Below are 16,130 nucleotides of genomic sequence, written 5' to 3' on the forward strand. Positions count from 1 at the left end.
TCCCCCCCCCAATACACAGCACATTGTCTCATGAGGAAGCTTCTCCAACACACATATTGCACACTGCCCTCTCCCCACATACACAGCACACTATCCCATCTCCCCTGTCATCCCCCAACACACACACCAAGACCCCTGGCAGTTGGGTTAGCCCCTTGAGCCGTGGATCTGCCCAAGGTTTCTTCCTTGGTAAGGGAGTTTTTCCTTGCCCCTGTTGCTCTTGGGTGCTCCTTGTTGGTGCCCCCCACCCAATCCCAATCCTCCCCCCCCCTTTTTATGCAGCCCTTGCCACTTAATCTACTAAACCCCTCTTCTACTGCACTTTTTACCCCCCCAACTTTGCACAAATAGGCTGACACCAGACATAATTTCACTGCATTTCTTACTTCCAGTAACTATATGCATGTGACAATAAACTTCCTTGTACTATCCTTGTACTTGTACTTGTACACTTATAGACCCTTTCAAGAGAGTTCCATTATCAGCATCATAGTTGGCCCCAAGACTTCCTTTTTAACATTCCATATGTTATCTTAATGCAGAGGAAGTAGATTGGGAACCAAATAGAACGTTCAAGCATTGTTTTTGTTTTTATTGTTGAAAGGGTCTATAGACAAAACGTATTGTCAGTAATGTGAGGTAAACCCTGGAATAGCCCCAATAAGAGTGTCCTACATTCAACACTTTTAAAACTCACTTAAAACAGTGGCTCCTAGAGAACCAGAGATGCACTTACTTTTAACTACCACACATGTCATCACCCATACACTAACTGTTAAACTGAATGCAGTATAGAGGTGGATGAATAATGTCTTTGTCATCATGTATTTCTGTTTGTTTTGTTTGTTTGTTTTGTCAATGTATGTCACCATTATGTGTTTAATTTATAGTGTATGAGTGCTGTATGACTGCTGGACTACTGCTTTTGTTTGTCCTGTCACCTGCATAGGGACTGCAGATGAAAAGTAGTTATTTTTACTAACTGGGCATATATGCATGGTGTTTTTTACACAATGTTCATAAATATGCATGCGGTCCCTATCAAATAAACCAATAAAATAAAAATTACTTAAAACTTATCAAATGCAAAAACATATGAGGTGCATTGCTTATTTGACAGTTTATTAACAGGTAATGGTGAATAAACCTATTCTTTGGGCTTCTATAGAGGACCACGGACAGAAGCAGCATCAATGCAGCATCTAAGGAAACAACATTTCATACATAAATGTCAAATTTATCACATAAAAGTATGATGTTGGAGGTATATCAAAAATGTGGTAACACGTTACTTGACGGGTGAGTCCATAACACATTCATAGCAGCTGTCATAAACTGCACATAAAGCATTCATGACTGTTTCATGAGACATGACTCAACATTCATACCAAACCTTTCATGAATGTGGAAGACGAGAACTTGTCAAAATAAAAGTCAAAGCAAATAAGTTTTGTTTCATAAAATGTATTTGTTGTATGATGTAACCTTTGCAGATAATTTCTTATCTTTTGCTGCTGGGAATGTCCAACCATTCCAGCATACACAAATACGGGTCAGCTGAATGTACAGCTAGTTTACCTCCCAGTGTTAAAGTGTTAAAGAATGACGACAACTTGTCAAAATAAAAGTCCAACATCGTATTTGTGTAACCTGGATACCATTCATTTAATCTCTCCAGCCTTTGTAAATATTTTATGAATATCTTATGAAGTCTACATCGAATGTCACTTTACTATACAATTTGTGATGTATTCGTAATCACTGAGTTTAACACTGGGAGGTAAACTAGCTGTACATTCAGCTGACCCGTATTTGTGTATGCTGGAATGGTTGGACATTCCCAGTAGCAAAAGATAAGAAATTATCTGCAAAGGTTACATCATACAACAAATACATTTTATGAAACAAAACTTATTTGCTTGACCATGTTCTGTCTTTTTGGCACTGGAGTAGCCCATTGACTCAAATGTGATGTGATCAGGTAAGAGGTTTGGACCAAAAACGGCAATGCTGCTTTGCGACTTTGGACTTTTATTTTGACAAGTTCTCGTCGTTCTGTCTTCCACATTCATGAAAGGTTTGGTATGAATGTTGAGTCATGTCTCATGAAACAGTCATGAATGCTTTATGTGCAGTTTATGACAGCTGCTATGAATGTGTTATGAACTCACCCGTCAAGTAAAGTGTTACCAAAAATGTTTACTCACTGGCTTCCATGACCACAGTCTGATGTGAGATCTACATACTCATGTCGACGACAACGTTCCTTACATCTTCCGTTACAAGCTGCATGGATATCTGAAAACAAGCACTATCTATAAATTACAGCACTAGTGACTATGACTCATAACTAAATGACTACCTAAACAGGTTAACAACATTAGTGAAATGGAAACATTTAGTATGATGTTACCATAGAATTTATAACATTTAGCATGACATAGTGCAACCATCATTAAAGCAATGCACAGCACAATGACAGGCCTCATGTTTTCTCTTGCAGTGTTGATATTCTCAGATGAATCTGGAGAAGTTTCTGTCTGCAGTCAGGCAACAGCTTTTATAGACACTAATGATCCCTCCTATTTCAATATTACCACACACATGTGTGGTTTCTACAATAAATGAAAACAACAAACATGTAAGTTGAACGCAGAGCTCAGATAGATAAATTAAACACAGGAAAGCACACTGGTGTCTGTTGGCCAAGTAAGTGGTGCCTGTTGTTTCTTTGCCCTGACACTGACTATTAATGATTGACATGATGTATCAATAAAAGACCGTTTATAGGAAATTAGCATCTGATATGAGGTTGTCTGGCAGGGCATTGACCCATGTAAAACATCTGATTATGCCACCCTGTGAATTTCTCTATAATAATTACATCAGCCCTATTCAGCTTTATTATACAAAGAGGCAGGAAATGTGGTACCATTCATTAATCATTTTCTCAAAATATATACAAATTAAATACAGTTAAGAACACAGGTATTCATACCCCTGGCAGATATTGATTTAATGCTGATTTTCTCTTAATCAATATGTTTATTCTGACTGAAAATGACACTGTCACATGGCAAAAGTTTGTAAGACAATGTCGGAGAAACATGGAATTAAAAAAAAAGAAGCATTTTCATTTTTTAAACATTTTTATGATAAATGGCAAGTCCAAAATTATTCATACCCTTTTTAAATAATCAGAAAAATCTTTATTTGCATTCACAACTCTCCAAATTCTTATAATATCTTATAATATCTAACAAGCCTCTCCATGTCTCCACAATGATTCTAGACCACACCTTTTTAACAGCAATCCGGGTTTTCAGTCAGGAAAGATTATTTGCCATCACTCTGGACTTGTGCTCACTTTTTTGACGGATTGAGGTCTGGACTCTGGCTCTGCCACTCTAAAATGTTGATATTGTTCTCAGTTAACCATTTATTGCCTTGTTTGGCTGTATGTTTTGAAACATTGTGTGGTTTAATGATGTTAAAAAGGTGCGGTCTACAATCATTGTAGAGACATGAAGAGGCTTGGTAGGTATTATAAGAACCATTTTGAGAGCTTTGATGGCAAATAAAGATGTTTCCATTGATTATTTAAAAAGGGTATGAATAATTTTGGACATGTCATTTTTCATAAAAATTTAAAAAAAGATAAAAACAATTATTTTTTGATTCCATGTTTCTACCACATTGTCTTACAACCTTTTCAGAACAAACATATTGGTCAAGAGAAAATTAACATTACATCAATATTTGCCAGGGGTATGAATAATTTTGTTCTTAACTGTACTGTATATATAAAATTTAGATGGTCATATTATTTCATTTGTTGAAGTGTTCAAATTATTCAATATTTCATTACTTTGGCAGTTTGTAGGCTATTGAACTCCAATGACTGCTGCTTTTGTCTCGTTCTCACGCTTCAGAAAACTGAAGAGCTTCAATAGCAAACACACACTAACCATGGTTTTTAAACATATTCTTGCCTGAAAATGTTATTAGTACATGCAGATTTTCTTTAATTTTGTAAAAGAAATGCCATGTATACAATGACCCTCTGATTAGTATTTAGATGTAATTAAAGTGGTGGAAGGAAAAACAAACTCATCATTGTGTCCTCTATGGTAAAGTAGGTTGGTCATCTTTGACAGAGAGGAAACATAATCATTGGTGTAATGACTACAGAAGGGACCCAGGTGTGGAGTTTTGTCAAAATAAATGGACACTGTGACATTCTCAGATGCTGCTGTAAAAAAAAAAACAAGGAGTCAAATGTATTTCTGCTTGTTGAAACTGTCATGGTAACTCTTGCCAGTACATCAACTAATGGATAAATTGGGAGGTGTTAGACACCTATAGGAACACATAGTAAAAAAGCTATTGGTAAGAATTGTTTTTGCAGATTGGTGAAAGAAAAGCCTAACTTTCCTTAACTACTGGAATAATCTTCAATGTAACAAAAAATAACTCTCTACTTTACTGTAATCAATTCAGAGCTGTTATCACAAACCTTCCTATGTCAAATTGTACCTGTTTTATGTAAATATTTTATTATTTATTATTGTTATTATTTTATTATTATTTTCTGTATTTTTATTTTTCCATTCCTCCTTTAATGTTACGTAGGTTATCTTATTATTTATTTTTTAATTTGTTTTATTTACCACAATTATTATACTAAATCTCTTGTAATGTCATTGTTACTGTAATCTCGGCTTCACTGAAAATGAGGACTACCCTCAATGAACCTCAGAGAATAAATAAAGGTTGAATGAATGAATGAATATACAATCCTAAGTCAGATGCCTTATTCATCCATACGTATCTATTGCCTCATCATGAATGGTTTGTGGCTTGTCTCAACAAATAATAGAAAGTTAAAAAACACAAGATCAGAGGTGTCAAAATTCGGCTTCTCAAAGTAAAAGTCCTACCATGTGTTGGTTCTACCTGTGCACTTAGCATGGGTGTTTTCACTAATTAGCTCATCTACCTGGCTGAGGACATATATATTACAAAACTAGATAATGCATTAGTGCCGCCATCTTGGTGGGGGCAGCAATCACTGGAGGCTAATGGAGAAAAAGGTGTCTCTGATTGGAAATCAGACAGGTGTCTCTAATTGCTGGCTAGTGTTTCCCATAGACAGTAGGTGTCCCCAGCAATATTGAGGCCACATTTACATATGCCACCTAATAGAACTCGACAGACATGAGTTGTGCCAATTAGAATCAGATGGTTTAGTGAATGGTTGGAGTAAATATGTGGCAGGAATTTTACTTTCCAAAGCCGGACTTTTACGTCCTCTGCACAAGATGTTAAACACAGAACAGAAAACAAAACACATTGATCACAGATACCTGAATGGCTGTTTCTTTGCCCATCTGACATTTACTGGTAATGATTGACATGATGTGACACTAAATGCTATTTTGCAAGAAATTGACATTTTTAATGTGGCAAGTGTTTGTAAAGATCTACGCGACTAACTTGCCAACCTTTGCACCCAAGATTGCAGAATTTTTGTGGTATGTTGATCTCAAGTAGGCACCACTCATTTGAGGTATAGAGCCATGCCACAAATATGTAGTGAACACAGGTCTGGGACCTTGTAGAGAAAATGAGGATGAGTTTGGCTAGAGAACATTTTGTGAAATGTACATGGGTCATTCTATAATTCGGGGTACATTTCGCGTCTCCATGATAAAGATAGTTATTATTAAAAAAAATAATCTTTATGGAATCAATTTTGAAAACAATTATGCTAATAAAACAACCTTTCACCAATAACAATGCTTTATATTTATTTTAGACCCAATTTATCCACAAAATATTAACTAAATGACTTCTACATCCCATATTATTGACTGTCTCTGACTACAGATTCATGCATTCAACTGATGTTGTCAAGTCTAACGATCTATTTTTTGGAGATTAATTTACTAACTCTTATAACATTAGTTACAATGTCTGTTTTTTCTGTGCGAGATTTAAGTAAAAAAAATATAATTTTCGTCCATCTCAAAGTTATTTTCAACTCTGTTATAAAACCGCTTAAAGGAGAATTCCGGTGTGATATTGACCTAAAGTGTGTTGAAACATGATACCGAGTGTGAATGTGTTTACGTAAATAATTCCATGGATTAGTTTTGGAATCTGATCCCTTATCATACCTGTTGATTCGTACTTGTCGCTCGACTTATCGGGACTAAATTCAAGATGGCGGCGAATGGTAAACTTCGTGAAGGTACTGTCTGTATAAATCGTCTTGTAAATAAACTACCAGTGCTTTTTCAAAGTTCTCAATGCCTCATTTTAAATGTCAAGGCCCTCGGAAGTCTACCAATGAAGTATGGAGCTACTTTGAGCCTCGTAAATGGTGTAAAACAGTGATTTATTTGCATGGCTAGGCCGATGCCTGAGGCACCCCCATCGAAAAACTGTTGGTAGCATCGGCTAACTAGCGCCAGATTTCTGAGTGCAGGGGACAAGCCGAGATGAGCTAGACATACGTTCACACTCAGTATCATGTTTCAACACACTTGATCAAAATCACACCGGAATTCTCCTTTAAAATCCCACACAGACTTTGAATATGAAGCATGACACCTACACAGAGAGATGTCAATTCCTCTGACAGGAAACTTTGGAAAGGCAAAAATGTTGAGGATAAACCAACAGTAGATTAATTATTTGTCAACTCTGTTATTTCGTTATTGGAGTGAAACTCAAAAACTTTTTAAAAAACAATAATATGATTAAAATCCATGAATTTCTGGTTTTATACATGCAGTAACTGTTGAGGTTAGGATGTGGAGCTAAGCCACAAAATGATGAAAAAATCTGTTAATTCTGTGTTAATTCTGCATAGATTAATGATAACAGTGCTGCATAGATTAATGATGTGCTGTCAACTCTGTATTCAATAGCATTTAGTGAGAGTGTCACTCTTAAAATTATGATTATGATTTTTTTGTTTCAAATGTATATCGGAAGATGTGTAACAACTAAAATTTTTACCACAGGATTTTTTTTTTTTAATTATATGTAAAAGCTCTTTACAAGGTAGCTTTTTTTTTTTTTGAAAATATGCACCTCTTGCCAGTGGAATGTGTTGTTTTTTTTTTATTTCAGGACAAAAAGTAGCAATGTTATCAAATGTAAAGTTGCTTCAGTGACTGTAGAGACAAAAGTTCTTTTAGAGAAGGCATAATTGAAAAATCACATTTGCTAAATAATTTACAGTTTGTCTCTAACAGAGTTCACAGATTTTTCTGTTAATACTTAATTTTTTCAAATAAATACTTGAAGTCTTACAGGTTTAAGCTCAGCAAATATTGCCGTTAACTTTGAAGTGTGTTCTATGACTATAAAAAAGTTCAATGATAAAAACTCATTACATTACATTCTCTCTACACTTGGAATGTACCCCGAATTTGAATGACCCACATGTAAGCAAAATGTGAGTTTCAACAGTCACTCAGAAACCAGGGCATGTACAGTAAGAACTGTTGTTGCAGGATGGGATGGAGAGTGGTGGAGAAGCGTGATTTATTTTCTCTGAATAGTATATGGCATCTCCATGTGGCAGTCATATCAGGCACCGCTATATAGTACATCACATTCCCTATAATGTCCATTTTGATAAGATTGCCTTCAATCCTGTACAGAATTTAACAAGGAAGCATATTTTACTTTAACCTTTAAAAATAGCACTCACTATTTCTCAGGTGATTTTATTTGTTTTAGAGAACATGAAAATTAAAAGAAAAGATCTCCTGTCTCCATGTCTTTATTTTGTAAACATATCATACAATGTATATAATGTGTATATATTAGAAACAACAAAACAACAAGAAATATGCTAAATCTATCTTTCATATTCAAAAGATTCTGATAAGCATGGATACAATCAGCATTAAAAAAATAAATAAAAAAAACTTGCTGTTGAAGCTGTAGATGCTCATTTTAGAAGTTTAATGCAGAACATGTTTTATAAACTTACCTCTGTTAGAACCATTGGAAGGAAGTGGTGGTAGATCTGTAATATTTCATGTTCGCCAGTAGAGAGCAGTATTACTCTGATATCTCATGTACAGTAGTTCTTCACATAAACAGAGCCACTGCCTATACATTATGACACTGGCTTTGTTAGTTAAGTTAACAAATAATCACAAGGGGGAACAATCAAATGGGCCCTTCCACTGTAAAAATTAACTTAAAGGCATACAGCAGAATATATAGCTGGAAGAAAATGTCTAGAGATGTGCCAAAAGAGTCCAAGATGTTCTCAGTGCAAAAGGTCACACTTGTCACTTTAGTCGTTAGAAACTGTTTTAATCTTATAGAAATAGGAAATATTTTTGTCTTTGGTACTGTCTACACATTTCCTGCATATTCTGGTGGTATTCTAGAGACTGAAAGTAATTAGTCAGTAAAACATTGCTAAAACATCTAATCTAACGGTGGTCTAAAACTCTAGGCTTTAAGTATTGTGCCGTCATTTTAACAGAGTTACATGAAAAAAACCATGTTTATGCAATTACAATTTGCATTATTTTGTGAACAGATGAAATTATGCAAATGCATTTTTACAGATTTTACAGTTACAGATACTTCTTTCAAATTTACATTGAGCACTCTTAACTTCAGCAGTAGTAATGCATTGTAGGCTACAAATTGTGAGTGATGCAAGTCACCCCGCTCACAATCTGTTTGATCTACTGCCCTCTGGGAAGAGGTACAGAAGCCTGCGCTCCCGCACTACCAGACTCACCAACAGCTTCATACACCAAGCCGTGGGATGCTGAACTCTCTCCCTCCTCTCCCCCTCCACCCTCAGCTACATAACATCCTGGACATTGGACCCAAAAATGGCCGCCTGCACTACTCCACTTGCACACTTGCACACTTGCACACTTGTACACTTTACAACTGGTGTTGTTGTCCTGAAACACAACACTTCTGCTGCTCTTACATAACTTGCACCACTATGCCACTTTCTTCTTACTTAGGTCAAACAGAACTACCCAAGCCTTTTATTGGCCTGAATTTGCACTAGTATTTGTATTGACTGTCTATGCACAATTTCAACCACATTTTGCTGCTCTTATTTTTTTCATTATTATATGTGCCCTCTTATTTACTTATTTACTTACTTTTTTGTTTACTTGAATGTTATGTTTGTCTGTGGACCTAAATTGGTAAAATATGTCTTGTCTTCACCGTGGGATAGTGAGAAACGTAATTTCGATCTCTTTGTATGTCTGGAACATGTGAAGAAATTGACAATAAAGCTGACTTTGACTTTGACTTTGACTTTGACATACAAGTCTGGAGAAGTTGAAACAGCATTTTAAGTTTCTGGAATCCTAACCACACCCAGTACACTCTCTCTGGATCCATCACTTACAGATCCTGACCAAGCAAAATACAGGAAAGGCCAACCACACCCTGAAATAAGTAGGCCTACTAAAGCCCCTTCTCCTTCAGCTGAACTTCTCAATTGCAAAATCAGTCTATCCCATGTAAGCTGTACTTGTTTATGCTTATAAGTTGTGAAAATAGTTCAAAGCATACACGTGTACATCAGCTTGGATATTAAGGAATGTAACTACAGCGTTGAGGTAAATGTTCACTGTAAATGTACAACATGACATAGAGATGGCAAATTATTTTACCAATATTGCATTTGAATAACATGTTACTGTACCCCCACCAGAGTCCTCCTGAAATCAAATCAGACAATCAGAGACATCGGATTGACCAAACACATATTTTGAAGAACTGTCTAAAGCGTATCATTTTAATTTTGTTGGCAGTAAACTGCATGTCACTAATGGAAACCCCAAGAAGCCCATTATGTCTGATGTATAGTCTATGGAGTTGGATGCCTTTACAAAATAATGGAACTAATATGTTTTCAAGGTGGGGAAAACTTTGGTGCTGGAATGATAAGAGAACACTGTTCATAGCAACAATGGTAGCTCAACCACTGCTGACGAGTGGAGTGTGATTCAACTCAGCCATGAATTGCTGCATTGCATCTGCCAGAAAGGAACTAGATGGTAATATTGCTGAAAAAGCAGTATGGTTGGACTCCTTAAAGACTAGTGGGAAACTGAGCCAACTGGGCAGGAAAAGAAGGCCATGTGTAGGAAACACTGCCATGCTCCTTCTCATAAAGAGTTCTGACATCTAGTCCTAACTCCCCACCACCACTCAACCCATAAATTCATTATGGTTCAGCTACCATGTTTTGGAGTGTCAAAGCATTTCACTTAACACATGAGAGACCTTCAGGTTCTTTTAAGTCTGCATGCATGTGCAGATCCTTATAATGTAGGCTATTTCCTTTGTGTGCCCCTAAATAAAGGGTTGGAAATAATCAGAAAGCTCATGATACCATTTAATTACTATTCATTTAATTACTATTCTATTAATTACTATACTTTGATTCAGGCATGATTCTTTGATTCATTTTGATTCATTATTTGCTTTCGTTGATTGCAATTTCCCTGTCATTTAATCTAGTGCTGACAACTGTGAAAATAGCTTAATGTAAACATTTTTTTTAATCAGATTGCTTAACCTATTAAAGAAACCCTTATTGTAAGCCCATATTGTAGTGGTGTTCCACTGGTTGCCCTGAGCAGCGCACATCAAATTCAAGTCGCTAATGCTTGTCTACAAAGTGGTTGCTGGGTCTGCTCCCACTTAAAAGACTTACGTTACCAGGGATGGATTACTGCACGGGCCTACCGGGCCCAGGCCCAGGGGGCCAAGGGGTCAGGGGACCCTGAAGCCCAAGCCTTTGCATGGAATCATTGCCTCAATGTCAACAAATCAGGATGTAGGCTATGAATCTACAGAATCACCAGAACACAGGAAATCACATCAAACAAATTAAAAAACCCCCCCCCACATTTGCGACAATTAGTGGGGGGCCATTAATACATCTGGGCCCAGGGGCCAGAAAGTTCATAATCCGTCCATGTATGTTACCCTTTGGCCGCTGCAAGGAACGTCGTCTGGCACTGCTGCCCTTAAACATTCGGCAATGCAGACTATTTTAATTTGTTGTTCCCTGTCGGTGGCTACCAGAGCTGAGCATCCCTCTCTATCAAGAAGCTCTTGAAGACCTAACTCTTCTAAGAGTACCTACAATAACCAACCCAACACACCTACACACCTAATATGCGCTTACCACACACACTTCCTTTCTTCACTTATTCTACTTCCCTCTACTTCTACCACTACCTTCTTTGACTATACTAATACTTAAACTTCTGCACTCTCATTCTCTGGTAGTAGGCTAGAATGTATTGTTTTATTTCCATGTAGTTTGTTGCAGGCAGGTGGGATAAATGGGCCAAAACAGCATGTCAGGAGCGATGGCCTGTAAAAGGCATTTACATGTGCAAACCACTTAATGGAATATTAGTCTATTAGTATATTTTTTCTTTTCTTTCCACCTGGCATTCTATGGATTATCCTCACAGCACATGATCAGGTCTATAAAATAAGCATAAGGAGATACCATAGACAGTAAAAGAGAGTTACACATAGACAGTTAGGCTAAGTATACTCATAGGAACTGACGTCAGCTCACGAGGACGAATGATGTGGCAAAAATCAAAGGGCGATTCGCAAAGAAATAGTGCCAACTTATCTTAATTGACCTTGCCAGTAGAAGCAGTAATGTGTCAAACACATTAGAGAGACATATAATTGCTTTGTTGAAAATATTATTCTAAGGGTTAAAATGTAATGCACACCATACTATTGACATAGTTCGTTTTTATTTTCATCTAATTGTGGATATTCTTCCGCCTCACTGAAACATAGTGCCATTTCCGGAATATTTCTCGCCCTGAACAGTTTCCGCCGCCATTGCAGGTTTCTTGAGTTCAATTCAGCGGCCGCTGTTTGTCATTCTGGGGAAGAAACACTTAGTCCATGTCAAACGGGCCTACGGAATCGTAAGATAACTGTCATCACAAGTACCTAAGAGAAGCTTCTGTCCATTTTTCGGTCTCTTTTCAAGCCGTCTCAGGACTGCCCGGCTTGGATCTGAGTGAGAAAGCAGTAGTTTGTTAGCTAGTTTTAGGCGAATTAGGAGGAGAGAGAAGAGGAACCGCCATGGCTCAGATCCTGCCTATCCGATTCCAGGAGCACCTGCAGGTAGGTTATGATGATGGGAAAATAACTGCCTGGTAAATAAATTCATTCAAAAATCAGTGCTGACCAACGCTTGTTTGTAACTTACGACAATATCATCGGTGACTTGGACAGCTATCTTACTAGCTCGCTCGCTGTAAACGAAATGACCCTTTCACTCGGCAAAGGAAGCGAAAGCTAGCTAGGGGTTAGCTAGACATTAAACAGCTAACATTCGATGTAAAATGACTAGATAACTCAAGTCGTTTTACTTACAAAAATGTGTTTTGTTCCGCACCCGCAACTCGTCGTTGGGCTGTTGTGTAGTTTACCAGGCTGGCTTGCTCTGTGTCTATGAATCTTAATGCCGAAGCACCCAGCTAGCCATAAAGTTAACTGTGAGGTAACTAGCTGCAGCTGGCTAACGTTATCGCTAGGTGGGTCCTGCGATTCGGTATTAAGTTAGCTTGCCAGCTAGCTAGTTAAATATAGCGAAAATTAGCGATAGTCCTTCGTAGTCATGACCGATTTGTTTTTTAGCTCTGCTTGTTTGGCCAGCTGAAGACATGTCTAACGTTATGTGGCTGGCTATCTGAAAAGTAGTCGACGAGTAAGATAACAAGGCTAACCTTAGCTATCGGCTGACGTTAATAAGCTTGATAGCTGGCACCAAATTGAACGCCATTTACGCATCTGGCCCTTCTGAGGTGATGTGTAAAGATTAACACATTGATATTTGTAATTTGGTAACTATGTTGTAACGTTACTGACCATTCAGAATAGACACGACTGAGAAACGTCACTTTCAATGAATGACATTCTACCGCCAGTTGCAAGTTTCCGTTTCTGATAACTGGCTAACGTTGCTAGCTTTGTGAGGTGGATTGCTAGCTGACATTGCTTATCTAGAAACACTAGCTTCCTCTTCTGTATAGATGTCATTAATGTAGTTACCTTAGGTGTCGACGTGTCTGAAAGCTTGCTCTTGCAATGATGTGAATAAACATATACTTATCAACGAAACCTCCTCTTTATCAGCAGTATTAATAACAATTATAGCTAGATGTTGGCTCTTTATTTTTTAAAAATTCATGCATGTGCGGAATAATTTAGATGGTGGGTTACATACCGAATTCGTTTAGCCACCCCTTCTTCATAACTGAATTGTGTTAGTAACTTGAGTTGTGGACATTATTGGCACCGAAACAATTGGTTGGTTATAGATAAGGTTCTGAACTGTAGAGGCGTTGGAGTATAGAACCGCCACACCTATCAGGGAATATGAGACTCCATGTTAACGTTAGTTGTCTGAAGGATGGATGAAGCATTTACAACAGAGTGACGAGTTGGGCAGTTTCAATAACGTACAGTTTTCTCCAACTCTTCAGTAGTGGACATGTTTGAAGTGTTGAATGACAGTATTGGCCAGCATGTTTTGGAAAACTGCCTGCTCATTATGTGTATCAGAATTTCAATATTTTCACTGTCGTTCACTTTGATATTTACAAATGCACTTTTCTGTGGCAACATGCACCACATATTTGATAGGAAAGTTTTAAAATCAGTGCAAGGTCCAACCTTTTGCACAAACCTATTGGAATTATTGTATTGATTTGATGCATTTCTAATACCTTGACCATGTTGTTCATTCAGTGGCATTATTGGTTGGCATGTTAATTATTGTGAATGTAATATCTTCTGTTACAAACCTGCAATACTGTGGAGCACTTCCTTGTCATTCAGTTTCAGGGATAACTCATAATGTTAATCACTGCATTTTCAGTGGCTATACTGCTTATGGAATTAACACTGGAAAGTTGTTTAGTAGTCATGACAAAAATGTGTTGCGTTTTAGAAGTTGTTGAAATACTGTTGTTTTAAACGTTCACAGTAAAGAGGTCACCCCTGTGTTGACCAGACTTATGTTTGTGCACCTGTGTCTATGGCAAGTACATGTATCCTGAGTTGGCTTTGTGTCCTTGCTGTATCAAGGTCATTTTACTGTGTGATAAATAAATAACATGTGAATGACTGGTTATCTGAATGTCCCATTTGCAGTTGAGTATGGATCTCTGTTGTATCCTTATCTGTTGCAGTGGAGTGGTACATAACAGTTTCTCTTCACATATGTATGATATTGTGAATGGGAATAATACTGGAGATAGCTATGGACTAATAGATATTTTGATTGGGTCTGTGTTTGCCTTTTAAAGGGCACGACAACCTCAAAGTTTTTTTGCATGGTTTGTCAGATGACTTAGACACCGTTTGAAACTGTAATTAAAGCCATTCATTCTAAAATATTATGGTAACCCATAAAAACGACATAAAACCTGGTTGTTTAAACATTGGGTGTCGCTTTGTCACGCAGAATTGAGGGATGTCCCTCAGGGAAGAAATTACTACATTATTACAACATTTATCACACAAGTTATGTGTAAAACATAGAATTCACCATTCCTCACATTAAAAAATAAATACAGTATTTGTAACAGCAGCTGTTGTATTATTTTGGGCTGGTTTGACTACTAGTGTTTTAACAGCTACCGCATGGTAGGTTTTTCAAACACTATGAGCCTTATTTTCTTGCACCGCTAGCAATGTTGTAGACACGTTTCATTAAAAACTTTAATTAGATCACAGAGTGCCATCTCTGCCTTGATATCTGTGAATGTGGTGTAATAAACCATCAAAAATGTGATTTGTTGCCAGCAACTCTGAAGGGATGCCTAAACTAAACAGTGTTAAGTGTGTCCATTCAGTTGCCTGTTGATTGCACTTGACCGGTCACTGGACCTAAAGACTAATTAGATAGAAACTAGTCCTCACAGGGTCAGTGGTCTTTGTGAGCCTTGCCTTTATGCATTGCCATAAGGCTATGCACAGCAAACAGGGTGACATTACATATCTGTGTCACTATAGACTGTATCATTTTACATTTTTGTTTTGGATAATAGCCCAGTAATTTGTATTTTTTTAAAAGTCTCTGGTGTGTTATGATGTTGAATTGATTTTGGCAGATTAGCCTCAGACAGAGCTGCCTCTATCTTGGATGAGAGGGATGTGCTGGGCCCCCAATTCAGAGGATCAGTCTGTCCATTAGCTAATGGATGAGGCACCATTCCAGTAGAATTCCTGATTAGCAGGAGGATCAACAATTCAGCCAGCCTCAGATTTACAACCTTTATAGGACATGTATGACACATGAATGGCACTGCCCACTGCAAGGCTAGTTAGTGCAAGGACTGTTCTCCTTCCTTGCAAGTCTTGGCCCAGGGTCTAGTTAGAAGAAACAGACTGCTGCGTGGTGGGATTCCTGACATTCCAGCACATCCTGTTTTCCCATTTATATAGCCGTGCCCCATTTCTGCCAGCTCAGTAGTACTGCTGCGCCAGTTTCACTTCACTTGTGGGGTCCTTTGTTGGAATCCAGGTTTTACACTAAATGATTATCCATCTGTGGCAGTCCCTCTGAAATGTATCTGTTGGCACTTGTGGAAGAGTGCTAAAGTATTGGATGGAGGAGAATCTCCTGGCTTTCTAAATGTGGTAGCATTACACTTTCTCAGTTGAGTCATGAAAGCTCATGGGGTGCACTGTATGGTGGTGTGAATACTGGTCAGGTGTCAGTCAGGTGCAAGGATAGCGCTTTATAGCTGTGCCCTGTTTAATGCTTCACCTTGAGCAGTGAGCTGCAGGTTGAACCTTGAACTCTCACCTGGTAACCTCTCCATTGTCTCATGACTAGCTTGTGGGGGAGTGCAAGAGTTGCTCAGGAGTGTAGATTCCTCACGAGTGGCCATACCTCCCCTCCCCAATGGCTAATAAAACCTCAGTTCAAAGGCAGAGAAGAGTGCCCCTCACTGCCAGGAAACCAGTGGGCTAGTAGTTGGTTAGTATGAAGGGAATGTTTGTAAGACCACACACACACACACACACAGTGTGCACATGCACACACGCACAGT

The 16,130-nt window shown here is 37.9% G+C and overlaps 1 protein-coding gene and 1 long non-coding RNA gene across 9 annotated transcripts in view; one reads left to right on the forward strand and one right to left on the reverse strand.

Annotated features, from left to right (window-relative positions):
- Nucleotides 1-571: 571 nt before the first annotated feature.
- LOC125291106 lies at nt 572-2,849 on the reverse strand. The gene is made up of 3 exons (XR_007192925.1): nt 2,414-2,849; nt 2,208-2,298; nt 572-1,202 (listed from the first exon to the last, which is right to left on the reverse strand). It is a non-coding gene; the product is annotated as an uncharacterized LOC125291106 (long non-coding RNA).
- Nucleotides 2,850-11,856: 9,007 nt separating this feature from the next.
- The window catches only part of cltca (clathrin, heavy chain a (Hc)), a 42,641-nt gene continuing 38,367 nt past the window's right edge, over nt 11,857-16,130 (forward strand). For 3 of the 8 annotated variants that reach the window (XM_048232828.1, XM_048232838.1, XM_048232890.1), the window contains exon 1: nt 11,857-12,189. In XM_048232828.1, the coding sequence (XP_048088785.1) occupies nt 12,148-12,189 (42 nt within the window). In that variant the 5' untranslated portion in view covers nt 11,857-12,147. The remainder of the gene's footprint in view (nt 12,190-16,130) is intronic. The other 5 variants (XM_048232864.1, XM_048232846.1, XM_048232855.1 and 2 more) reach the window with 2 other exon arrangements.

The sequence above is a fragment of the Alosa alosa genome, chromosome 2, assembly GCF_017589495.1.
Source record: "Alosa alosa isolate M-15738 ecotype Scorff River chromosome 2, AALO_Geno_1.1, whole genome shotgun sequence".
Classification (NCBI taxonomy): domain Eukaryota; kingdom Metazoa; phylum Chordata; class Actinopteri; order Clupeiformes; family Clupeidae; genus Alosa; species Alosa alosa.